Source organism: Oncorhynchus nerka, linkage group LG13 (assembly GCF_034236695.1).
Source record: "Oncorhynchus nerka isolate Pitt River linkage group LG13, Oner_Uvic_2.0, whole genome shotgun sequence".
NCBI classification, from domain to species: Eukaryota; Metazoa; Chordata; class Actinopteri; order Salmoniformes; family Salmonidae; genus Oncorhynchus; species Oncorhynchus nerka.
In genome coordinates, this window is record NC_088408.1 from 87,207,128 (window position 1) to 87,234,054 (window position 26,927).

Genomic DNA, 26,927 nt, shown 5'->3' on the forward strand with positions numbered 1-26,927 from the left:
GTTCATGCTCTACAACATCCGCAGAGTACGACCCTGCCTCACACAGGAAGCGGCGCAGGTCCTAATCCAGGCACTTGTCATCTCCCGTCTGGATTACTGCAACTCGCTGTTGGCTGGGCTCCCTGCCTGTGCCATTAAACCCCTACAGCTCATCCAGAACGCCGCAGCCCGTCTGGTGTTCAACCTTCCCAAGTTCTCTCACGTCACCCCGCTCCTCCGCTCTCTCCACTGGCTTCCAGTTGAAGCTCGCATCCGCTACAAGACCATGGTGCTTGCCTACGGAGCTGTGAGGGGAACGGCACCTCAGTACCTCCAGGCTCTGATCAGGCCCTACACCCAAACAAGGGCACTGCGTTCATCCACCTCTGGCCTGCTCGCCTCCCTACCACTGAGGAAGTACAGTTCCCGCTCAGCCCAGTCAAAACTGTTCGCTGCTCTGGCCCCCAATGGTGGAACAAACTCCCTCACGACGCCAGGACAGCGGAGTCAATCACCACCTTCCGGAGACACCTGAAACCCCGCCTCTTTAAGGAATACCTAGGATAGGATAAAGTAATCCTTCTCACCCCCCTTAAAAGATTTAGATGCACTATTGTAAAGTGGCTGTTCCACTGGATGTCATAAGGTGAATGCACCAATTTGTAAGTCGCTCTGGATAAGAGCGTCTGCTAAATGACTTAAATGTAAATGTAAATGTAGGCGTCTCAATAAGGCGAGTTGCAGTGATATATTGTTTTTCCTAAGCGAGTACCACAGTCAATGTGTTGATAGAACTTCGGTAGGGTTTTCCTCAAATTTGCTTTATTGAAATCCCCAGCTACAATAAAACCGGCCTCAGGATATGTGGTTTCCAGTTTGCATAAAGTTCAGTGTTCCTTGAGGGCCGTCGTGGTATCGGCTTGAGGGGGAATATACAGGAGAATTCTCTTGTGAGGTAATACGGTCAGCATTTGATTGAGGTATTCTAGGTCGGGTGAACAAAAGGATTTGAGTTTCTGTATGTTATCACAGTCACACCATGAGTAGTTAATCATGAAACATACACTCCCGCATTCTTTCTTCCCGGAGAGTTCTTTATTCCTGTCTGCACGATGAACCCAGCTGGATGTATGGACAGGGACAGCATATCCCGAGAGAGCCATGTTTCTGTGAAACAGAGTCTGTCTACTTTATAAACAGAGCTCGTCTACTTTATTGTTCAGAGACTGAACATTAGTGAGTAATATACTCTGAAGCAGTGGATGGTGTGGCCGCCTCCTGAGTCGGACTAGAAGTCTTCACCTAATTCCCTTTCTCCGTCGACGGCGTTTTGGAGCACCCTCTGGGATAAGTTCAATTGATCGTGGGGGTACGTACAAATGTTCCAATTTGAGAAGGTCGTATTCCTCGTCGTAATGCTGGTGAGTTACCGCCACTGATATCCAAACGTTTTTTCTGGATGTATGTAATAACACACAAAAACAAAATACTGCAAAGTTGCTTAGGAGCTAGAAGCAGAGCTGCCATGTCTGTCTGCGCCATCTTACTTTCCGACCCGGAGTTACCTCTTCTGCAGAGGATATGCTTGTTAGAGTTACCAGCCTCAGAAATGGACAATTAACTGCACTTCAGTTTGTACCACAGAGTTCAAGTAACAGACACATCACAACATCGGCTATTCAGAGGACACTGTGTGAACCAGGCCTTCATGGTCTAATTGCTGCAAAGAAACCACTACTAAAGTACACCAATAAGAAAAATATACTTGTTTGGGCCAAGAAAGACGCAGAGTAGGTGAACGCATGATCTCTGCATGTGTGGTTCCCACTGTGAAGCATGGAGGAGGAGGAGGTGTGATGGTGTGGGGGTTCTTTGCTGGTGACACTGTCTGTGATTTATTTAGAATTCAAGGCGCACTTAACCAGCATGGCTACCACAACATTCTGCAGTGATACGCCATCCCATTTGATTTCCGCGTAGTAAAACACACCTCCAGATTATGTTAAGGCCTATTTGACCAATAAGGAGAGTGATGGAGTGCTGCATCAGATGACCTGGCCTCCACAATCACCTGACCTTAACCCAATTGAGATGGTTTGGGATGAATTGTACCGCAGCGTGAAGGAAAAGCAGCCAACAAGTGCTTAGCATATGTGGGAACTCCTTCAAGACTTTTTGAAAAACATTCCAAGTGAAGCTGGTTGAGAGAAAGCCAAGAGTGTGCAAAGCTGTCATCAAGGCAAAAGTTGGCTACTTTGAAGAATCTCAAATATAAAATCTATTTTGATTAGTTTAAAACTTTTTATTGGTTATTAGATGATTCCATAAGTGTTATTTCATAGTTTTGTTGTCTTCACGATTATTTTACAATGTGAAAAACAGTAAAAATAAAGAAACTTTTGAACGAGTAAGTGTGTCAAAGCTTTTTTTGACTGGCTGTGTGTGTGTGTGTGTGTGTGTGTGTGTGTGTGGTGTGTGTGTGCGTGCGTGTGTGTGTGTAAAAGTCGATAATGTCCATATTAATGTTTTAAAATGTATGTAAATTGTTAAGTATTTTTGTCTGTAATGTATTTTTCGTTGTGTCGGAATGCAGGAAGACTAGGTGTCAGCATTGGCGTCAGCTAATGGGGATCCCCCAAAAATATGTCCAGCCCATATATTTATCCTCACTGGTGTTTTACTATTTTGCCAAAGCAAAAACCTGATCAAAATGAATGTATATGAAGCTGTAAGTACAGAAATGGTTTGCTCAGCGGGAAATTAATATCCAACTAGTCAGTGACAACTGTTTCCTATGATCTTCTGTGTCGAAGAACCTCTCACCTTCTAACAACTCTTGTGTAACTTGTGAGTGTTGTGGAGTCTCAGCTTTTCATAGATAGCTTTTAATAGTTTGTAGCTCAAACTATTCTGACTCTACAGAAGTTGTTGTAAAAAGACCCCGTCCCAGACCCCTTCGGGATCCACCCTTGTCTCACGAACACCGCTCTACCTCCGCCTCCGTTAATCTCACAGACTAATGGTTGAATCCAATGGATGCAGAAGGAATCCAATGGATGCAGAAGAAATCCAATCCCAGGCCAATTCAGTGGTACAACCAAGAAGTCTGTAGCTCAAACACACAAGGTTTAAAAGGGTTAGAAGTCCAGATTTGAATTAAAAACTGGTTTGTTCAAATTAGACCAGAGGTAATTGAGTTCATTACTGTCACAGAGTCAGGCCTTATGGGCTGGTGTCGTTGGTTTCTGCAGCCCACCCCTATTTGTGCCTACTTCCTTATTTCACTTCCCAGTGCACCAACTAAGACAACACAACACAACACGCCAGCCAACCATGACATTTCCTCTCTCTCTCTCGCTCTCTCTCTCTCACACACACACACACACACACACACACACAGTGGGAGATGGCTATAAATAAGTTGCATAATGAGAGTGTGGTGTCACTGTCCTCATGCTCCGTCGCCTGCAGCCAGACTGTCCCCAACTTCCCCTAGCCGACACGCCTCAACACACACACACTCTCTCTCCCCTCTTTCTGAATATGCAAATTTAGAATCTGGCATTGCAAGGTTTGACTGGCTCATGGCTTTAGATTGGTATATAATGAAGGTTTCGGGAAAGCGGAGCCAAAGCTCAAGGAGAAATGAATGCCCTTCATGTCTGCTGATCAGAGCAATGTGTCTGATCTTCACTCAAACACTGTTATCACACACAGTCGAAGATGGGTCAGGGCTGGGTCACAACCGTTCATTCACATCAGTGGATCTTTCACAGGGCCAGATCAACAGGTTAATGTGCGTGTCAAATCAAATCAAAGGTTATTCGTCATGTACACAGGTTACAGCAGGTATAAATGCTGCAGTCAAATGCTTACTTGCAAGCTCCCTCAACAGTGCAGTACAAAAATCCATAAAATAAGTAGTATGCATAGTCATGAAACTGGTATGTACACAATAGGATATACAGTATAAATGATATGTATAATGTGGATAGTGGATAGTGTCTTGAGACCCGTGTCATCCTGGACAACAGATAAAAGTCCACGCACCCTATGTCCAAACACAAGGTCATTTGGACTGAAACCTGTGCTCTCCTGTGAAACTTCCCTAGCAGCTAACAGTAACCAAGGCAACCCCTCCTCCCAATCCTTATCCATCTCAGTACAATAAGCTCTCAACAAAGACTTTAGTGTTTGATGGAAACGTTCCAGTGCTCCTTGACTTTGCGCGTGATAGGCGCTAGACAAATTGTGTTTAATATGGAGCTGTTGAAGAACCTGACCAAACAGATTAGAGGTAAAATTAGATAACAGGTAACAGGTAACTACTACCCTTTTTAGAACGAGGCAGAGGACCCACACAGTCAATAATCAGATACTCAAAAGGTTGGCTGAGTACAGGAATAGGAAACAATGGTACTGGTTTAATAGCTTGATTAGGCTTACCAGTTAATTGACAGGTGTGACAAGTTTTGATAAAATCAGAAACATCCCTCTTTAATCTAGGCCAAAAGAAATGTCTTAATATGCGATTGTAGGTTTTCCTCACCCCCATATGTCCAGCCACGTCGCTGTGAGAAGTTTCCAACACCAACTTACGAAGCTTAACTGGTACAACAACCTGACTAATTGCCTCCCCCAGAAAAACACTATCATGAGACACCCACTTTCTCATCAGGACATCCTCTTGGAGAAAATAGCCATGGGCGACATCTCCCAACTGTTCTATAGGCACAATTTGATCACGCAACTCTTCCAACGTGGGGTCATCCCGTTGCGCATTGATTAGATCTGAGCGGGTTACAGACAACGGGATAACAGGGAAAACAGTGACATACTTTGTATTATTATCAGTAGTCGGCGCAGTGACCAGTTCGCCACGGCTCATAGAACGTGTCACTGCACACGCAGAGAACACCTCTGGGAAACTCTGTACACTCTCATCAGGAATCCCAACAAATGACGGCTTAGTGGAAACCACTAGAGATGGAAACACGACAGGCCATACACGCTCACCAGCCAAGTTATTCCCAAGGATAACATCGATACCCTCAATAGGCAACGAAGGACGCACACCCACAACAACTTCACCCTTCACCAGCCCACAATCCAACATCAGTTTATGCAATGGAACTGACAGAGTGTTCAAACCTATTCCCCTAATTAGAACACTATTCCCCGAATCAGTCTCAGCAGAAAAGGGTAACACAGACTCCAACACAAATGATTCAGAGGCACCTGTGTCTCTCAGGATCTTCACTGGCACTAGGTCTTTACTTCCTAACATAGACACAAAACCTTCTGTAATGAAAGGTAAATAGTCTGGATCAATATGGACTTTCACATTCTCCTGGGCCTGAGGAAATGAGTCATGAATGAATTGATGTGGAACAGGTGCAGCTAACGCAGTAGGCTTAGATTTAGCGTAAGCACCCCTTGACCTGAGAAGTGGACATTCGTTTTTCCAATGACCTGAACCTTGACAGTAGTGACACTCCTGCCCAAAGTCAGCTTTACCATGGGAGTCAGGTTCAACCCTAGTTGAATAGAACTCTGCCCGAGAACCAAAGTATCTCGGTGAGCGAAGCCCAAATCTATCCGAACGCCCCCACTCTTTCCGAATACGGGGTTCTGCAAAGACACTTTTGTGAGTCAACACATACTCGTCTGCCAAAACTGCAGCTTCAGCAACATTCTTTACTTTCTGTTCATTAATATACGTGGCAATACGATCAGGAATTGTGTCCTTAAATTGCTCTAACATAATCAGATCACACAGCCCTTGGAAAGTCACAACTGCAGAGGCGGAACACCAGCGATTAAACTGTAAAGACAACTGTCGCGCAAACTCAACATGAGTCTGGTTATCATCCCTTTTTAAAGTTCTAAATCGTTGGCGGTAAGCCTCAGGGACCAATTCATAAATCTGTAACACAGCTGTTTTAACTTTATCATAACTGGCACTATCGTGTACACTAAGAGCTGAATATGCTTCCTGCGCTTTACCAGTCAGCACACACTGCAACATTAAAGTGCGGTCAGAATCAGCCAACTCCTAGCGTCAGCAACCCGCTCAAACAACGAAAATAATGTCTCGGGGTCCCTTTCATTAAACCGAGGCAATAACCGTAAGTTCCCAACAATATCAAATGTCTTTGGGGCACGACCAAAAGCGGAACTACCCCTAGGTAAATCTGGGTCACCTTCCCAAAACAAACTCTCCCCTGAGATCTTTCCTTCCCTAACCAAATCTATACGTTCTTGTTGCAACTTGATTTTAGCACGCTCCATATCTTGTTTAAATGCCAATTCCTTTTCATATTTTACACGATCATGCTCTAGCTTCTCACGATCATGCTCTAGCTTCTCACGATCATGCTCCAGCTGTTCTTTAGTACCTAAATCTAACAATTCCTCTGATGGAGAGCGAATGAACTTATCTACATAAGACGCCATAATCACACAAAAAAAAAATTCTGGCTCTTCCCTTCTGCTGAGCACACCAGACCACAACCCGAGAATTATAATCACCCTGAGTACCACAGAAGAGAGATGGATACGGAGCTTCCCCAAAACCTACAATAACTCAACCCTAGTCTTCGTGCAGATTTGCGGTGGGAATTTACGCACTGTAGCCCGCTGGCAAGGAAATAGAACTCCCCAGCATGCTGGAAAAATTCCACCAAGCCACGGATGTGCCCCCGAGACAACTGCTCAGTCCACAGACACCACACAAAAATAACAAACATTAACCATGCCCAACATATTCCAAAAATGAAACACGTCGCTAAACCTATCAGGGGAAAAGGCTATAGCTCCGGGTAGCAAGTTTCACTACCCTACCCAAATCTCCCACCGAGGTACACAGCAGACTACTCACCTCAGACTGATGTCCCAACAGAAAGTAGAACAAGAGTTCAGGCTAGGCAGGGCCTGAAACTAACCATTATAGTCTCTCCAACACAGCACACAAACCAAACAACAAAAGGCAACCAATACTGGGCCTATCAAACTCAAACAAAATATGCAAACCAAACACGTACCTCCACGGTCTCCCAAACCAATAGTTCAAATATCCCGGATGAGCCCCCACTTGTCACGAACCGGCTCAAAGCCCGTAACAAAGGGAGACAACGTGGAGATAATGAGTAGAAAGATATATATTTATTAACTAAAGCAAATAAATATAATATACAATGGTGTGTGTAATCAGTAATCAGTAGTGTAAGTGAGTGTTTTGCATGCGTGAATGTGATAATGCAGGGTGATGAAAGGTGCCAAAGCAAACAAACAAACGGCCATCAAGAACCACAACACAATCTACAGAGGGTGTCTGCATGGAGAGAGTCTCCTCCATGAATGGGGAAGTGGTGTATTTATCCTGGGAGACACCGGGCCCAGGTGTTTCCCATGTAGCTGACGACCCTCCCAACTCCGCCCACCAGCATCCTAATAAGGAAATAACAGAGAGAATACAGCAGACAGAGTGGGAGGGTCGTCACAGTCACGCAGTTGAGTAAATAGTCTATAAATAGAACAGCAGAGTTGACTGTGTGTGTATGTGTGCTTCTGTTTGTGAATGTGTGCTTCTGTGTGTGTATGTGTGCTTCTGTGTGTGTATGTGTGCTTCTGTGTGTGAATGTGTGCTTCTGTGTGTGTGTGTATGTGTGATTCTGTGTGTGTATGTGTGATTCTGTGCGTGTATGTGTGATTCTGTGTGTGTGTATGTGTGATTCTGTGTGTGCATTGATTTAGTGGTGTGTAAACTCTGATCGTCAGTCACAGTGAAAAAAGGTACGCTCCCTTTCCTTGCGATACTTTTTCCTCCAAAAAGTGTGTGAAGTGCGTTGACTTGCATTTACCCTCCACTGCACCACTGTGTGTTGTGTGAGTTTGTGGGTAAGGGGTGGATGAACATGCGTCTCCTGTACTTCTGGTTTATGCATTTCCATTGATCAGATCAGCGAGCTGTGCCATGACGTTTTGATCTAATAATACGTCTGTCTGAAGATGGTGAATATGGGGATAGATTGCCACAACACAGACAAGGGCAGGGCACAAGAACACACACAGTGTTTCATAATGGTGGCTGGCCATCCGTTTGAGATTAATAAACCCTGACAGGGCTCAGAGCCCTAAAAAAGAACAAACTGACAAGAATAAGGTGCATGTGTCCCTGGGGCCTTTCATTCCCTGTGTCTCTCTGCCAGCACACTTCAAGCCTCTCTCCGCTCTCATTGATGTGAAAATGCTACTACATACAGGGGAATATCAATGTGCGTTCTTGCAGTGTGTGTGTTACACTGGCACTATGAATGTGCGCTATGTGCCACGCCTGTGTGTGTGTTTGTCTGAATCATTCCAGCTCTGAGTCCTGCTGCCACCTCACACGCATGCACAGATCCCCACTGGGCCCTTCATACACACAGAATATTTAAATATGTTGAGTTTGTTTATTGTCTGGACCTGGGTTAGTTTGTTTATTGTCTGGACCTGGGTTAGTTTGTTTATTGTCTGGACCTGGGTTAGTTTGTTTATTGTCTGGACCTGGGTTAGTTTGTTTATTGTCTGGACCTGGGTTAGTTTGTTTATTGTCTGGACCTGGGTTAGTTTGTTTATTGTCTGGACCTGGGTTAGTTTGTTTATTGTCTGGACCTGGGTTAGTTTGTTTATTGTCTGGACCTGGGTTAGTTTGTTTATTGTCTGGACCTGGGTTAGTTTGTTTATTGTCTGGACCTGGGTTAGTTTGTTTATTGTCTGGACCTGGGTTAGTTTGTTTATTGTGTGGACCTGGGTTAGTTTGTTTATTGTGTGGGCCTGGGTTAGTTTGTTTATTGTCTGGACCTGGGTTAGTTTGTTTATTGTGTGGGCCTGGGTTAGTTTGTTTATTGTCTGGACCTGGGTTAGTTTGTTTATTGTCTGGACCTGGGTTAGATTGTTTATTGTCTGGACCTGGGTTAGTTTGTTTATTGTCTGGACCTGGGTTAGTTTGTTTATTGTCTGGACCTGGGTTAGTTTGTTTATTGTGTGGGCCTGGGTTAGTTTGTTTATTGTGTGGACCTGGGTTAGTTTGTTTATTGTGTGGGCCTGGGTTAGTTTGTTTATTGTGTGGACCTGGGTTAGTTTGTTTATTGTGTGGGCCTGGGTTAGTTTGTTTATTGTGTGGGCCTGGGTTAGTTTGTTTATTGTCTGGACCTGGGTTAGTTTGTTTGTGTGGGCCTGGGTTAGTTTGTTTATTGTCTGGACCTGGGTTAGTTTGTTTGTGTGGACCTGGGTTAGTTTGTTTAAGGTCTGGACCTGGGTTAGTTTGTTTATTGTGTGGGCCTGGGTTAGTTTGTTTATTGTGTGGGCCTGGGTTAGTTTGTTTATTGTGTGGGCCTGGGTTAGTTTGTTTATTGTGTGGGCCTGGGTTAGTTTGTTTATTGTCTGGACCTGGGTTAGTTTGTTTGTGTGGACCTGGGTTAGTTTGTTTATTGTCTGGACCTGGGTTAGTTTGTTTATTGTCTGGACCTGGGTTAGTTTGTTTATTGTCTGGACCTGGGTTAGTTTGTTTATTGTCTGGACCTGGGTTAGTTTGTTTGTGTGGACCTGGGTTAGTTTGTTTATTGTCTGGACCTGGGTTAGTTTGTTTATTGTCTGGACCTGGGTTAGTTTGTTTATTGTCTGGACCTGGGTTAGTTTGTTCATTGTGTTGGCCTGGGCCTGGGTTAGTTTGTTCATTTATTGGCCTGGGTTAGTTTGTTTGTTCTGCTGGCCTGGGTTAGTTTGTTCATTGTGCTGTCCCGGGCCCAGGTTAGTTTGTTTATTGTGCTGTCCCGGGCCCAGGTTTGTTTGTTAATTTAGCTGGCCCGGGCCCAGGCTAGTTTGTTTATTGTGCTGGCCTGGGTTAGTTTGTTTATTGTGCTGGCCTGGGTTAGTTTGTTTATTGTGCTGGCCTGGGTTAGTTTGTTTATTGTGCTGGCCTGGGTTAGTTTTGTTTATTGCGCTCGCCTGGCCGGGTTTAGCATAGGCAAAAAAAACACTGAGCTGAAGACTGTGTGCAGTGAGGCATGTTAGAGAGACAGGATGGTGGTAGGAACTGGGCGTAATTCACTGCTCATCTTCTCATTGGCAGTGGATGGGGTGAGGATCCGCCTTACAGTATCATCGTCATCATCATTTTATAACCCTTTGAGAAAGCATTGATGCTGGACTGTTGATTGAATTGAGTATCTAGGATGTAGGCTATTAAAGCAGTCTTACAGAAGTTGAGTCCCACCCCTAAATCCACAGTTAATCAGAGCACTAGTGACAATTAGACAACAAGCCATAAGGACTCTGAACCACTAGCACGGCTTGTCAGTCACTCACTGACACCGCTGCAACCCATCTGAAGAAGTATATTTCACATTGACTAATCCTCCAATAATCCTCCTTTCCTGATAGCTCTAAGCTATTGCCTATTTAATACATTTAGTACAACTATGGTGGAATCGGTGCTGGTGAAGTGATAGAGATAAGAGAGCTTTAGAGAGTATTGGGACTGGATTGTGCTAAGTTACTCAGCCAATGAACTGATTCCCTGATTCAGAGGACCCATTTCCTCATCAGTAGGGCCAGATGACACCTTCTGTCGGTTTATTGCTGATTCAATTCTGATATATTCAGTCGCTGAAACAATGTGTGTTAGTGTCAGCAGTGTAGTAGTGTAGTCAGCCCTAGTCATCCTTAGATCCGTCACTAGTCTCAGTGCTACTGCTAGAGATGTCAGTCCCCTATCTGCTGCTAATGACACTCAGCTTTAGAGCACCCAGAGACAAAGCTACTGAAGTGTGTGTGTGTGTGTGCATCAAACTGTCACGCCCCCTCCCCCCACCCAAAGCCCCTGGCTCCCCTTTTGCTGCGTACATTCAGAGATTTAACCCAGAGAGAGGGAGAGAGAGCGCCTCACTTTACAGCCCTAAACCGCCCCCGGCTCTCCACCAAAGCTCCTGTATCCATGACAACGCTAAGATGGGATCCATTCGGCTCTCACCCATTGGCTCGTCTGTCTGTCATTGTAGAGTGCTGAGGGAGACGAAGCCGAGATAGGAGGGACTCAATGTGTCTGTAAATGCCTACCTATCCCCCTAGTGTGGATGGAATAAATATACACTGACTGTACAAAACATTAAGGACACCTTCTCTTTCCATGATATAAACTGACCAGGTGAATCCTGGTAAAAGCTATGATCCCTTATTGATGTCACTTGTTGAATATACTTCAATCAGTGTCAATCAAGGGGAGGAGACTGATTAAAGAATGATTTTTAAGCCCTGAGACATGGATATACAGTGGCAAGAAAAAGTATGTGAACCCTTTAGAATGACCTGGATTTCTGCGTAAATTAGTCATACGTCAATTGTCACAACAATATCCAAACACAGTGTACTTACAATAATTTGTGTGTTATTAGTTTATTTTTCTTGTCTATATTGAGTTTGCTATTCACAAGAAGCATTGCCTGATGTGAACCTTGCCTCGAACAAAAGAGATCTCAGAAGACCTAAGATTTAGAATTGTTGACTTGCATAAAGCTGGAAAGGGTTACAAAAGTATCTCTAAAAGCCTTGATGTTAATCAGTCCACAGTAAGAGAAATTGTCCATAAATGGAGAAATTTCAACATTGTTGCTACTCTCCCTAGGAGTGGCTGTCCTGCAAAGATGACTGCAAGAGCAGTGAATGCTCAATTTTTTTTTTTTTACATTTTATTTAACTAGGCAAGACAGTTAAGAACAAATTCTTATTTTCAATGATGGCCTAGGAACAGTGGGTTAACTGCCTTGTTCAGGGTTAATGAGGTTAATAAGAATCCCAGAGTGTCAGCTAAAGACTTACAGAAATCTCTGGAACATGTGAACATCTCTGTTGACGTGTCTACGATACGTAAAACACTAAACAAGAATGGTGTTCATGGGAGAACACCACGGAAGAAGTCACTGTTGTGCAGCAATGTTTTTTTTTTTGACGTCTGAAGTTTGCAAAAAAACAGCTGGATGTTCCACAGCGCTACTGGCAAAATGTTCTGTGGACAGATTAAACTAAAGTTGAGTTGTTTGGAAAGAACACAAAAAAAATGGCACAGCATACCAAGATCAAAACCTCATCCCAATTGTAAAGTATGGTGGAGGGAGCATCATGGTTTGGGGCTGCTTCAGAGCCTGAACAGTTTGCTATCATTGACAGAAATATGAATTCCCAAGTTTATCAAGACATTTTACAGGAGAATGTAAGGCTATCTGCCCGCCAATTGAAGCTCAACAGAAGTTGGGTGATGCAACAGGACAACGACTCAAAACACAGAAGTAAATCAACAACAGAATGGCTTCAACATAAGAAAAAACGCCTTCTGGAGTGGCCCAGTCAGAGTCCTGACCTCAACCGATTTTAAAATGCTGTGCCATGATCTCGAGTGCGATTCACACCAGACATCCTAAGAATATTGCTGAACTGAAACAGTTTTGTAAAGATGAATGGTCCAAAATTCCTCCTGACTGTTGTGCAGGTCTGATCCGCAACTACAGAAAACGTTTGGTTGAGTTTATTTCTGCCATTTGAGTTTGAGTTTTTTACATTTTTACAGGGACAGTGCACATTAATCAACGTTTCAGTAAAAGTGCCGGTTTTAGCCAGCCGGCTAATTTTCAACCGCATTCCCTGGGCAGGTTATTAAAAACAATTACAATATAGACAATCATTGAGCAGTGAGCACACGCAGAGCAACATAGGACAAGCAAGACATAGCATACTGACAGAGCAACATAGAACAAGCAAGATGTAGCATACTGACAGAGCAACCTAGAACAAGCAAGATGTAGCATACTGACAGAGCAACATAGAACAAACAAGATGTAGCATACAGACAGAGCAACAGAACAAAAAGCAGCAAGCCACGCACGCCTCCAACTCAATCATCAAGTTTGCGGACGACACAACAGTGGTAGGCTTGATTACCAACAACAACGAGACGGCCTACAGGGAGGAGGTGAGGGCCCTCGGAGTGTGGTGTCAGGAAAATAACCTCACACTCAATGTCAACAAAACTAAGGAGATGATTGTGGACTTCAGGAAACAGCAGAGGGAACACCCCCCTATCCACATTGATGGAACAGTAGTGGAGAGGGTAGTAAGTTTTAAGTTCCTCGGCGTACACATCACAGACAAACTGAATTGGTCCACCCACACAGACAGCATCATGAAGAAGGCGCAGCAGCGCCTCTTCAACCTCAGGAGGCTGAAGAAATTCGGCTTGTCACCAAAAGCACTCACAAACTTCTACAGATGCACAGTCGAGAGCATCCTGTTGGGCTGTATCACTGCCTGGTACGGCAACTGCTCCGTCCACAACCGTAAGGCTCTCCAGAGGGTAGTGAGGTCTGCACAACGCATCACCGGGGGCAAACTACCTGCCCTCCAGGAGACCTACACCACCCGATGTCACAGGAAGGCCATAAAGATCATCAAGGACAACAACCACCCGAGCCACTGCCTGTTCACCCCGCTATCGTCCAGAAGGCGAGATCAGTACAGGTGCATCAAAGCTGGGACCGAGAGACTGAAAAACAGCTTCTATCTCAAGGCCATCAGACTGTTAAACAGCCACCACTAACATTGAGTGGCTGCTGCCAACACACTGACTCAACTCCAGCCACTTTAATAATGTGAATTGATGGGAAATTATGTAAAATATATCACTAGCCACTTTAAACAATGCTACCTAATATAATGTTTACATACCCTACATTTTTCATCTCATATGTATATGTATATACTGTACTCTATATCATCTACTGCATCCTTATGTAATACATGTATCACTAGCCACTTTAACTATGCCACTTTGTTTACATACTCATCTCATATGTATATACTGCACTCAATAACATCTACTGTATCTTGCCTATGCCGCTCTGTACCATCACTCATTCATATATCTTTATGTACATATTCTTTATCCCCTTACACTTGTGTCTATAAGGTAGTAGTTTTGGAATTGTTAGCTAGATTACTTGTTGGTTATTACTGCATTGTCGGAACTAGAAGCACAAGCATTTCGCTACACTCGCATTAACATCTGCTAACCATGTCTATGTGACAAATCAAATTTGATTTGATTTGATTTTGTGAAAGTGTGATATGTGGTGCAGTTATGTGTGTCTGATGGCAGTGTATTCCAGACATGGGAAGCTCTCACAGAGAAAGCGGATTTACTAAAGATGCTTCTCCTTAAGGGAACTATTACAGTCACCTCTCATGGCAGACCCTGTGGATCTGCTGCCATATGTTTGGGTTTTCTGTTTAACAAAAATACTGAGTGGAGGGTGAGCCAGGCCATTTAGGATCTTGAATACAAGACATGCTTCGGTGTATTGCACAATATTTTCCCAACTCAGGAGCTCATGCTTTCTGAGGATGTAACAGTGATGATTGCTATTGGGCTTCCTATCAAGCACTTTGAGAGCCTGTTTGTAGACCGACTGAATAGGTTTTAATGTTGTACAGCAAGCTTGGGCCCAACTAGTCAAGCAGTATGTTAAGTGGGGGAGTATCATAGATTTGAAGTACAGTTTTGCTACCTCTGTAGTCAAACAATTTCGTATAAATCGGAAATTAGCTAGGTTGAATTTGGTTATCTGAATGACCTTTTTCCACATGCTTTTTAAAAGAGGTTGGAATCAAGTATGATGCCAAGGTACTTAAAATCAGATACCACCTTGAGCATCTCCCCTGACACATAGACATCTGGCTCAGTAGCATATGTTGCCCTCTTTGTGAAGAACATGCAAACAGTTTTTTTCACATTGAGATGCAAACACGAGTCACTGAGCCACTTTGTAACCTGGACCATTACAGTAGTGAGTTCTTGTGCAGCTTGTTGTTTGCTCTTTGCATGCACATATATCACTGTATCATCTGCATACATTTGAACTTCAGACCCAGTACAGACAGAAGGCAGATCAGTAATGTACAGGCTGAACAGGAGGGGCCCCAGTATTGACCCTTGGGGCACGCCCACATCATAGCTAAGAGTGGGCGGCAGCTTATTGCTCACTTTGACACACTGAGTTCTGCCTTCAAGGTATGATTTCATCCATCTCAAAGCATCGGGGGAAAAGTTTAACTTAACCATGAGATTCTCATCACAAAATTGTTTAACAGTATCAAAAGCCTTCCTTAGGTCCAGAAACACAGCCCCGACAACCAGTTATTAAATACAAGGGTTCACATACTTTTTCCAACCAACACTGAATGTTTACGCAGTACGTTGAATAGAGACATGAAAACCGATAATTGTTTGTGTGTTATTAGTTTAAGCAGACTGTGTATTGTTGTGACCTAGATGAAGATCAGATAAAATTGTATGACCAATTTTATGCAGAAATCCAGGTAATTCCAAAGGGTAATTACCAGGTAATTCCACATACTTTTTCTTGCCACTGTAGTATGAGGGTGAATGGGCAAGACACAAGATGTAAGTGCCTTTGAACAGGGTATGGTAGTAGGTGCCAGGCCCAGGTGCACCAGTTTGTGTAAAAAACTGCAACGCTGCTGTGTTTTTCACACTCAACAGTGTCATGATGCTGGCCTGGGGGTAGGTTTATGACAGTCATAAATACCTCTCCCCCCTTTTTCCTCTCTCTACCCTACTGATGTGACTATTGAAAATCCCTTGGTTAACATAGAGATTATGGGAACATCAGAAGGTGGGGGGAAATGAACCATATTTTGGTAATCCAACCAGTTGAACATATGCGTTGGTACTTAATGAATATGATGTCAGTTCGGTTGTCATCTGAGACATTCTCATCAATGATAGGATGACATAAACGGTACAGTGGAAAGTCTACACATTATCGTTATCAGATTCACATGGAATTGTTGTACAATTTAAATGGTTGAATATAAACATTTTGGTGAAAAGATTAAATGTAATTTTAGCTTCCAAATGAGAGATTTGGGTTTTCATAAGGTTAGGGCTCTGCTCAATCAGTGGCCTGCCCCTGTGAAGAGACATGGGTTATAAAACTATGAAAACACACCCTTCTCCCTCCACTATATAAGCCCTTGACGAAAATGTAACCTCCTGTTGTGAGGACGACGGTCCATACGTTAAAAAGGACTAACATGTCAACTACAGAACTAAGCCAACCTCAGCGTGAGCTTTGGTTGTGAATGGTATGAACTTTGAACTCTTATTCACTAAAGAAGTGATACCTGCTAGCCGTTGAGTTAGCAACAACAGCTAAAAACGTGGGCTAGGAAAGGACAGACAGAGTATCCCACCTACCACCCAATGACGACACTACAACGTTTCCCGTTCACCACTAGAGACACTCTTCAAAGGACTCTGTTGGGCAACACGGCCTTCCATCTACCACCAACCTATTGAAGCGCAGCTCAGTGTAAATATTTATAGCATTTTCCTTTTCCAAGGTATGATTCATTCTGTGTATATGTAATTCTGTGTGATTAGTTAGGTATTTAGTCAATAAAGAATTAAACCCAATTTTGTATTGCTGATTCAACTTGTTAGCCAGGGTTCGTGAACATAACCAAGAATGTACAACTTTCAGATGAGACTGAATTAAGGTGACGATTAATATTAACTGCTATTGATGTAAAATATTACTAGGTCTTTAAGAGTTTATTCGGAAGATAACAGCTCTATAAATATTATTTTGTGGTGCCTGACTTTCTAGTTAATTACATTTACATGATTAGCTCAATCAGGTAATATTAATTACAGAGAAAGGATTTTATAGAATAGCATGTCATATCACTTAATCCGGCATAGCCAAAGACACGACAACAGTTTCCTATGTGTATCAAGAATGGTCCACCACCCAAACAACATCCAGCCAACTTCACACAACTGTGGGAAACATTGGAGGCAACATGGGCCAGCATCCCTGTGGAACGCTTTGCTTTGAGGCTGTTCTGAGGGCAAAAGGTGGCGGCTGAACTCAATATTAGGAAGGTGGCGGTAATGTTTTGTACACTCACTGTACACTCTTACACTGGAGTGGACAATGTAGAGGGTCAGGAATTATGTTGTCACACTTAGTAACCCTTCCTGTATGGATTTGAAGATCTCTTATCGTTCCCCTCGTCCTCTGAGCTTTGGATTTAAGACGTGGCAAGTCGATTTGCTCTCTCTCTCTATCTCCCTTTCTGCTCCCTCTCTCTCACGTGTCTCCCTTCTGAGTCTGAGGAGGAAAGATTTCAGTATCATATTATAAAAGCTTATTGTTCCTGGAAGAGTCCCTGAGTGCCTCTTCTTCTCGCTAGCATTCTCTTGATGTCTCTTTCTCTCTCAATTCCATTCAATTCAAGGGGATTTATTGGCATGGGAAATGTTGTTAACATTACCAAAGCAAGTGAAGTAGATAATATACAAAAGTGAAATAAACAAAAAAATTAACAGTAAACATTACACTCACAGAAGTTCCAAAAGAATAATGACATTACAAATGTCATATGTATATATACTGTGTTGTAACAATGTACAAATGGTTAAAGTACAAAAGGGAAAATAAATAAGCATAAATATGGTTTGTATTTACATTGGTGTTTTGTTCTTCACTGGTTGCCCTTTTCTTGTGGCAACAGGTCACCATTATTGTTGCTGTGATGGCACACTGTGGTATTTCACCCAGTAGATATGGGAGTTTATCAAAATCCGGTTTGTTTTCAAATTCTTTGTGAATCTGTGTAATCTGGTGGAAATTTGAGTCTCTAATATGGTCATACATTGGGCAGGACGTTATGAAGTGCAGCTCAGTTTCCACCGTATTTTGTGGGCAGTGTGCACATAGCCTGTCATCTCTTGAGCCAGGTCTGTCTACAGCGGCCTTTCTTAATAGCAAGGCTATGCTCACTGAGTCTACATAGTCAAAGCTTTCCTTAAGGGACTCAGGGGGTATGCTAATTTGGTATAGAGCAGACCTAACTCACTCCATTAAATTAATCAAAACAGGAACATTTTACATTTGGCTAGAAAATCTAAAGGAAATGATCTTAACAGAGAGAGATGTCCTCCTGTGTGCTACCTATATTCCCCACTAGAATATCCATACATGATGCTGAGCATCTGATACATGCCATTGGCTTGGGCTAGTGTAAGAGTGGGGGTTGGGCCTGTTTGCCTGCTCACGGCCTGGGCGTATGTGTGACTTCCATGTTTAGGCCTTCTTTGCGGGGGTGGATGGGGTGGTCAGGAGGGGAATAGGTCTGATATGTGGGGGCCTAAATGGGGTGTGGGTGTGGTTGACTTGGTGTGTGTGTGTGTGTGTGTATGTGGCTGGTGGTGCTGTGGTCTGGATGTAGGTCCTCTCGGCGTGGGTCCTCTATGTTTAGGTCCAGGGGGGGTGGGTCCTGCAGGTCTGGGAGAGTGTCTTACTGGTCTGGGCGGGGTGTCTACATTGATCTGTTGCTCCTGTGTGAAGTGTTGGGGCTGCGTTTGAGAGCGATGTCCTTTAGAGTCCGGGCGAAGGTGGGCACTGCTGCCTTGTTTAGGTGGACCTGGTCAAAGAGGCTGTTCAAGTCTAGGGTGGAGTGGTGGGCCAGGTAATCATTTGGTTTTGAGGCACAGTCACGGGAAATACTTGTTTTCTCGCTGTATGGTTTCCTTCGTGGTAGCAGTGTGGACCACTTGTGCATTGGGGAAAGCAAAAGAAGATTTTTCAATCACTCCCTTCAGTGCTGTGGCCACCCTTACCTGCTGTGTTCTCAGGTCGTTTGTACCTGTGTGTATTATTGTGTGGCTAGGTGAACCTAGTTGGTCCTCAGACAGGATGTCTAGGGCGCGCTGGGTGTTTGGACACCAGAGACGCACTGTGTTTGGGAAAAAGTTTATTTTCTCCTATATATTTCCCATTTGTGTCCGTAAGGAGTACAATCAGTGGGGGGATCCCCTGGGGGAGATCCCCTGGTCTTGGGGTTCTTCATTTGTATGTTCTGCTGTGATGTCGTTGTGGTAAAGGGTCTGGTGTGGACTGTTCTGCTGGGGTGTCGAGACTTTTGTCTGGAGCTGAGGTGGGCTGTTCTTCTGGCTTCTCTGCCACCTCTCTAGTGGGTTGTTCTCCTTCACAAGCCATCCCGCTCACCAACTCCTCTAGCAGTCTGACTTTTGTCTGCTCACCAACTCCTCCAGCAGCTGACTTGGGCTGTTCTTCTGGCTTCTCTGCCACCTCTCTAGTGGGTTGTTCTCCTTCACAAGCCATCCCGCTCACCAACTCCTCTAGCAGTCTGATCCTCTCCTCTAGTGTTCTGTTCTTCTGGCTTCTCTGCCACCTCTCTAGTGGGTTGTTCTCCTTCACAAGCCATCCCGCTCACCAACTCCTCCAGCAGTCTGATCCTCTCCTCTAGTGTTCTGTTCTTCTGGCTTCTCTGCCACCTCTCTAGTGGGTTGTTCTCCTTCACAAGCCATCCCGCTCACCAACTCCTCCAGCAGTCTGATCCTCTCCTCTAGTGTTCTATTCTTCTGGCTTCTCTGCCACCTCTCTAGTGGGTTGTTCTCCTTCACAAGCCATCCCGCTCACCAACTCCTCCAGCAGTCTGATCCTCTCCTCTAGTGTTCTGTTCTTCTCCTGCTCCTGCTTTTTATATTGTTGAAGTTGTGTCACCACAGTCCAGAGTGCATATATGTCTCTCTCCACCTCCAGCTCTCCGGGTCTGGTTACGGGGGTGTTGTTGTGCTGGACTGTTGTCTGGGTTTGTGCTGACTGGAGTATAATCACCTGCTATTCCAGCTACACCTGCCGTACCTCCAGCTGGGTTAATGTGTCCTTAATTTCAATGAGGGGCTAGTACTGTGTGCTGGGAGGTTGACTTTCCGCTTGGGGTTGCTTGTCTGTGGGGTTCTATAATGAAGATGTCTGACCCACTCGGGTGGGGGTATCTTTCTCAAGGGAGAGCTTCTCCTGCTGGGCTAATTCTTTGATTAGGTGAAAGTCCAGCTGAAACTGTTTGTGGTTGCCCTGTACTATTACTGTACTATTACTGTTCCAGACTTATAGAGATGTATTTTAGCTGACTCAGAGTCCTCGTTGTCTAGTATCCTGAGTTTCCACACCTCGTTAACACCCCCTCTCTTAACAGAGGGGTAGTGTGCTAATATAGCACTGTGCCATGCCAGGGGATGGTTTGTGTCGAAGATGAGGTTGATGACGTTCCCATTTTTATAATAGTCAGCAAGAAGTGTCTCTTGATTTTCCATAAGGAGCTTCATTTTGTGATATTTTCTTGCCTTATCATTCTTTACATACACAGGGTACTGTATTTTAATTACCTCTGAACAGCGGGAGGTAGCTTCTAAGGCCTCTCCATTTGGTTGGAGTACACTGCGACTCTCCTGCCATTGTTGGGCTAAAGGGCTTTGACACCTCTCACTTGACACGTCAGTGCTAATTGAAGTTGTATGAAGCTTGGCAGACTTAATTTAGCATTCAGTCCTTATATAATATTTACCCTTTTATTTTACTAGTCAAGTCACAACATTTTTTGTTCTTAAAAAAAGTTAACTGCCTTGTTCAGGGGCAGAACGAGAGATTTTGACCTTGTCAGCTCAGGGATTTGATCTTGCAACCTTTCGGTTACTAGTCCAACGCTCTAACCACTAGGCTACCTGCCGCCCCAAAAAGTAATATAATGTATTTTTCTTGGCTTTTGGAAATAAAATATAGCTTCAGACTAAACAGTACTCTCTCAGTTCCTGGTTGGATAGTGTTTCCAGGTTTCTGTTGTTTTCCAGAGCATTTACTGTATAGCGTTGGAATAATAATCTTTGGTAGTTTTAATTTAAGCCTTCCAGGTAATTCCTTCCAAAATCAGGTTATAGGTTTTGAGTCTCTATCTCAATCTTAGTGAGGGTCTTCTTCAGCAAAAAGCTTTGGTGTTATCTCACACTACTCTTCATAGGCAGCTAGGGTACCTTAACAAACACATGACAGGAGGATGGGAAGAGGGGACGACAAACAATGGGCTCACCCCAAAGTTCTTTCTATTCTTGCAAGTCGGGTTCTGAAGTTCACAAACTAGCTATTTCCCTTGTTCAACATACCTCTGGTAAATAGAAGAGTGCTGGCATAATTCACTTTTTGATCCAACAGCCATCCACCAGCCACTCAGATTTCATTAACAGTCAAAATCAGCTAAAATTACACCAAAAAACGCATGAGCATGCTTCTAAAACAATACATGTAAGAAGTAATGTGGTATATAGTTTAATATAATTTTTTGGTGACCTGAGTCTTTTAACCTAAATATCACAGATGAGACATATATTTAGGAGTCATGCTTGTGCCTGTGAGATTGTCTGACTAATAGAATTGTCTTCTCTTCCCTAACTCAAACAGCTTGTGAACAAAACAATGTAAATAGCCAGAGACAAAATTTCACTTCAATAGACTTTCGTTTCAAGTCAATTATACCAACTTTTATTCCTGTGTGCAGCGCTTCTGAAACGGAATCTTTCACTCAGCTCTTTACGTACGCACAGTGTTGCAGCGCAAGGTGGAATGGGCTATATAGGATTTGTAGTTCTTTGATTTTGTGCGATTAATTTACCAGCTAAGAAACAAAACAGCAGAAATTCTTTGAAAACAGATACTGCAGCATTTATTTGACTGTTAATGTGATCATACTTTACTATTTTATCTCAGGCAGAACTCACTCTGGGAGGAATTGATTTAGCAGGAAGCTTTTTGAAAATGTTGCTTAGTAATCAGCTTAATTTTGAAGCTTTTTAATGAACTTTGGTTATTATCTTTGGTAATTGTAATAGCATCTCTTATGTGGGGTTTAGATTTCTTGCTAAGTGACACAGGAAGTAATGGTGTGTCTATCTCTGTGTTTTGCTCCACATAGTGTCATTCACTGATGGTTGACACTAATGGATTACTGATGATGGTGATGAGGATGATTGAGATGATTCTTGTAACACCCCTTGGCCTTAGGCCACACTTGGACCATTCCAAGTCTTTCTGCGAACACAGGGGACATTGGAACAGAGCTTGTAATGTAATACCAGTTTTCTCCTTGTGATGGACAGAACCTCCTCCCCACCTTCCATCCCCTCTGATCCCAGGATCAAGCCCTCTCCCCGGGTCTCGACTTCTCTAAAGAACCCTAAGCCCAGCTGAGGCATGGAGGCAGCTTTCACCAGGCCTGGTGGTTGTCAAAGCTATAGGAAAATGAACACAGTGTGGTTCCTGCTCCCTGTTGACAGATGGGAGGAGTGAGGTTTAAAATGATTTGGTGAACGTTGTATTTTCTAAATGTGAACGGATCAAAGTGGGTGGGTACAGAGATTGAGGAGTAACCCCACAGGATCAGTGTTTGGACTGACCAACACTGTTCTTGCTTCATCCCACTGTCCTTCTGTGTAGGTGGAGGAGGTGGTGGACGTGGGGACGTTTTCTGAGGAGGACATCCACATCCCCAGTATCTACATCCACAGGATCATCAAGGGAGACTGCTACGAGAAGAGGATAGAGGTGGGCCTCCAAACACCACAATGGATTCATACTTAAAGTTGCAAAGTTCTGCTAACTTTCCCAAAATTTTCCAGAAATCCCGGTTGGAAGAATCCCGGAACTAGGACATAATAAGCAGGAATTCTGGAATTCTCCACCCAGGATTTCTGTAAAATATGGGAATTTTGGGAAAGTTACTGGACTTCCTGCAACCCTACTGAAACAGTAACACAGTCACTAGTTTGAGTCATAATGGTACTAGACGGGGAGAGAGTGCTGATGACATCATCAACTTTGTCCAAATATTACAGGAAGTCCTCTATAGTTCATCCCTTCCAGACCCATCAGAGTCCAATAGGGAAGTCTGTGTAATCAATTGGTACTAAGCAGAGAAGAATGAATTGACTGTCTCTCTCTACACTCTCCAGAGGCGCACAGTGCAGAAGGACCTAGCAGAGAAGCCCAAACCAAAGAAGGACTCTGACATTTTACGAGAGCGGATCATTCGCAGAGCAGCCCTGGAGTTTGAGGATGGGATGTATGGTATTCTTGAACATGAAGTGGGACTCCATCGAACCAATCGTCATTGATCTTGTGATATCTGACCAAAAGACAGCTTAATAGTTTAAAAAAAAACTTGCCGCTATGAATATCTTTGAGAAACTAGCTTACCCAGGCTTTGGCATTTGTAGTGCAGAATTAGAATGAGATCAGGGTACTGTATGTCTGTAATGTATTCAAAGTGTATGTTCTTTAACATGAACCACTGTCAGCTAACCTGGGTATCGGCATCCCCATGCTGGCCAGCAACTTCATCCAACCAGACATCACTGTCCACCTGCAGAGTGAGAACGGCATTCTGGGATTGGTAAAACCCTCATTTGAATCTATGTCATAGTAACACCATAGTAACCTGGTTGACAACAGGTGTTGGGACTCACGTTTGAAACATGACGGGTTCCTAACAAACATTGTGGAGATCCCATTCATTTTTTTTCTCATCAATTCTGTTGTCAGAGAAATGAAAGCAGAAATATTCTAATGCTCATTTGTGAAAATGTTCCCCCCAATTATGAGTGTCAGGTTAAGAGATGTGGTGTCAAAAGCTCCCTCGGGCTATAGAGAAACATGGCCGGTTCCTTTGTTGAAGAGATAAAATAAATGTCTCATCTAATAAGTTTTCTTTGATTGTCTGTTGGCCAGGTTTGATGTGTATAGTGATGTGTGTTGTCTATACAGGGCTGATCTGTGAAAGAGACCTTGGTCTCAGCATGACTCCCTGTCAAAATAAAGGTTGTGAGATCATGCTGGGGTTGAGTGACCAACAGAATCCAAAACTACTGTGATGAATGTGTGTGTGACATCTTTGCGTGATGAATGTGTGTGTTTCATGTAGGGCCCCTACCCCACAGAAGGCGAAGTGGATGCTGACCTCATCAACGCCGGTAAGGGAAGATATCTATACACACACACACACACACACACACACACACACACTCCTATGTTTATGAGATATGTGGACATTTCCCGTGTGTGTGCAGGTAAAGAAACGGTGACTGTGCTTCCAGGGGCTTCCTACTTCTCCAGTGACGAGTCATTTGCCATGATCAGAGGGTAAGGACATTGTCACAGTCTATTATCTATTCTATTTGTGATCTCACTCATCATGCAGTTTGAATTGAGTTCATAAAATTTTGCAACCCTATTTGAGCATTAAACCAGAACTCTAGGGGGCTAGGGTGTTATAACAGAACTCTAGGGGGCTAGGGTGTTATAACAGAACTCTAGGGTATGGGTGTTATAACAGAACTCTAGGGGGCTAGGGTGTTATAACAGAACTCTAGGGTATGGGTGTTATAACAAAACTCTAGGGGGCTAGGGTGTTATAACAGAACTCTAGGGTATGGGTGTTATAACAGAACTCTAGGGGGCTAGGGTGTTATAACAGAACTCTAGGGTAGGGGTGTTATAACAGAACTCTAGGGTATGGGTGTTATAACAGAACTCTAGGGGGCTAGGGTGTTATAACAGAACTCTAGGGTATGGGTGTTATAACAGAACTCTAGGGGGCTAGGGTGTTATAACAGAACTCTAGGGTATGGGTGTTATAACAGAACTCTAGGGGCTAGGGTGTTATAACAGAACTCTAGGGTATGGGTGTTATAACAGAACTCTAGGGGGCTAGGGTGTTATAACAGAACTCTAGGGTATGGGCGTTATAACAGAACTCTAGGGGCTAGGGTGTTATAACAGAACTCTAGGGGGCTAGGGTGTTATAACAGAACTCTAAGGGGGCTAGGGTGTTATAACAACTCTAGGGTATGGGTGTTATAACAGAACTCTAGGGGGCTAGGGTGTTATAACAGAACTCTAGGGTATGGGTGTTATAACAGAACTCTAGGGGGCTAGGGTGTTATAACAGAACTCTAGGGGGCTAGGGTGTTATAACAGAACTCTAGGGTATGGGCGTTATAACAGAACTCTAGGGTATGGGCGTTATAACAGAACTCTAGGGTAGGGGCGTTATAACAGAACTCTAGTGTAGGTGTGTTATAACAGAACTCTATGGTAGGTGTATTATAACAGAACTCTAGGGTATGGGCGTTATAACAGAACTCTAGGGGGCTAGGATGTTATAACAGAACTCTAGGGGGCTAGGGTATTATAACAGAATTCTAGGGTATGGGCGTTATAACAGAACTCTAGGGGGCTAGGGTGTTATAACAGAACTCTAGGGTAGGGGCGTTATAACAGAACTCTAGGGTAGGGGCGTTATAACAGAACTCTAGGGTAGGGGTGTTATAACAGAACTCTAGGGTAGGGGTATTATAACAGAACTCTAGGGGGCTAGGGTGTTATAACAGAACTCTAGGGGGCTAGGGTGTTATAACAGAACTCTAGGGGGCTAGGGTGTTATAACAGAATTCTAGGGTATGGGCGTTATAACAGAACTCTAGGGTAGGGGTGTTATAACAGAACTCTAGGGTAGGGGTGTTATAACAGAACTCTAGGGTAGGGGTGTTATAACAGAACTCTAGGGTAGGGGTGTTATAACAGAACTCTAGGGTAGGGGTGTTATAACAGAACTCTAGGGTAGGGGTGTTATAAAATAACTCTAGTGTAGGGGTGTTATAACAACTCTAGGGTAGGGGTGTTATAATAGAACTCTGGGGTAGGGGTGTTATAACAGAACTCTAGGGTAGGGGTATTATAACAGAACTCTAAGGTAGGGGTGTTATAACAGAACTCTAGGGTAGGGGTGTTATAACATAACTCTAGTGTAGAGGTGTTATAACAGAACTCTATGGTATGGGGTATTATAACAGAATTCTAGGGTATGGGCGTTATAACAGAACTCTAGGGGGCTAAGGTGTTATAACAGAACTCTAGGGTATGGGCGTTATAACAGAACTCTAGGGTAGGGGCGTTATAACAGAACTCTAGGGTAGGGGTGTTATAACAGAACTCTAGTGTAGGGGTGTTATAACAGAACTCTAGGGTAGGGGTCTTATAACATAACTCTAGGGGGCTAGGGTGTTATAACAGAACTCTAGGGTATGGGTGTTATAACAGAACTCTAGGGGGCTAGGGTGTTATAACAGAACTCTAGGGTATGGGCGTTATAACAGAACTCTAGGGGGCTAGGGTGTTATAACAGAACTCTAGGGGGCTAGGGTGTTATAACAGAACTCTAGGGGGCTAGGGTGTTATAACAGAACTCTAGGGGCTAGGGGGTGTTATAACAACTCTAGGGTATGGGTGTTATAACAGAACTCTAGGGGGCTAGGGTGTTATAACAGAACTCTAGGGGGCTAGGGTGTTATAACAGAACTCTAGGGTATGGGCGTTATAACAGAACTCTAGGGGGCTAGGTGTTATAACAGAACTTTGGGTATGGGCGTTATAACAGAACTCTAGGGTAGGGGTGTTATAACATAACTCTAGTGTAGGGGTGTTATAACAGAACTATATGGTAGGGGTATTATAACAGAACTCTAGGGTATGGGCGTTATAACAGAACTCTAGGGGGCTAGGTGTTATAACAGAACTCTAGGGGGCTAGGGTATTATAACAGAATTCTAGGGTATGGGCGTTATAACAGAACTCTAGGGGCTAGGGTGTTATAACAGAACTCTAGGGTAGGTGCGTTATAACAGAACTCTAGGGTAGGGTGTTATAACAGAACTCTAGTGTAGGGTGTTATAACAGAACTTTAGGGGCTAGGGGGTTATAACAGATCTCTAGGGGCTAGGTTGTTATAACAGAATTCTAGGGTATGGGCGTTATAACAGAACTCTAGGGGGCTAGGGTGTTATAACAGAACTCTAGGGTATGGGTGTTATAACAGAACTCTAGGGGCTATGGTGTTATAACAGAACTCTAGGGTATGGGCGTTATAACAGAACTCTAGGGTAGGGTGTTATAACAGAACTCTAGTGTAGGGGTGTTATA

At 43.7% G+C, this 26,927-nt stretch overlaps 1 protein-coding gene across 2 annotated transcripts in view; it reads left to right on the forward strand.

Annotated features, from left to right (window-relative positions):
* The window catches only part of LOC115140704 (succinyl-CoA:3-ketoacid coenzyme A transferase 1, mitochondrial-like), a 178,364-nt gene that overhangs the window by 56,919 nt on the left and 94,518 nt on the right, over positions 1 to 26,927 (forward strand). For both annotated transcript variants that reach the window (XM_065026803.1, XM_065026802.1), the window contains exons 8-12: positions 22,389 to 22,496; positions 22,904 to 23,018; positions 23,249 to 23,343; positions 23,872 to 23,920; positions 24,017 to 24,089. In XM_065026803.1, the coding sequence (XP_064882875.1) occupies positions 22,389 to 22,496; positions 22,904 to 23,018; positions 23,249 to 23,343; positions 23,872 to 23,920; positions 24,017 to 24,089 (440 nt within the window). The remainder of the gene's footprint in view (positions 1 to 22,388; positions 22,497 to 22,903; positions 23,019 to 23,248; positions 23,344 to 23,871; positions 23,921 to 24,016; positions 24,090 to 26,927) is intronic.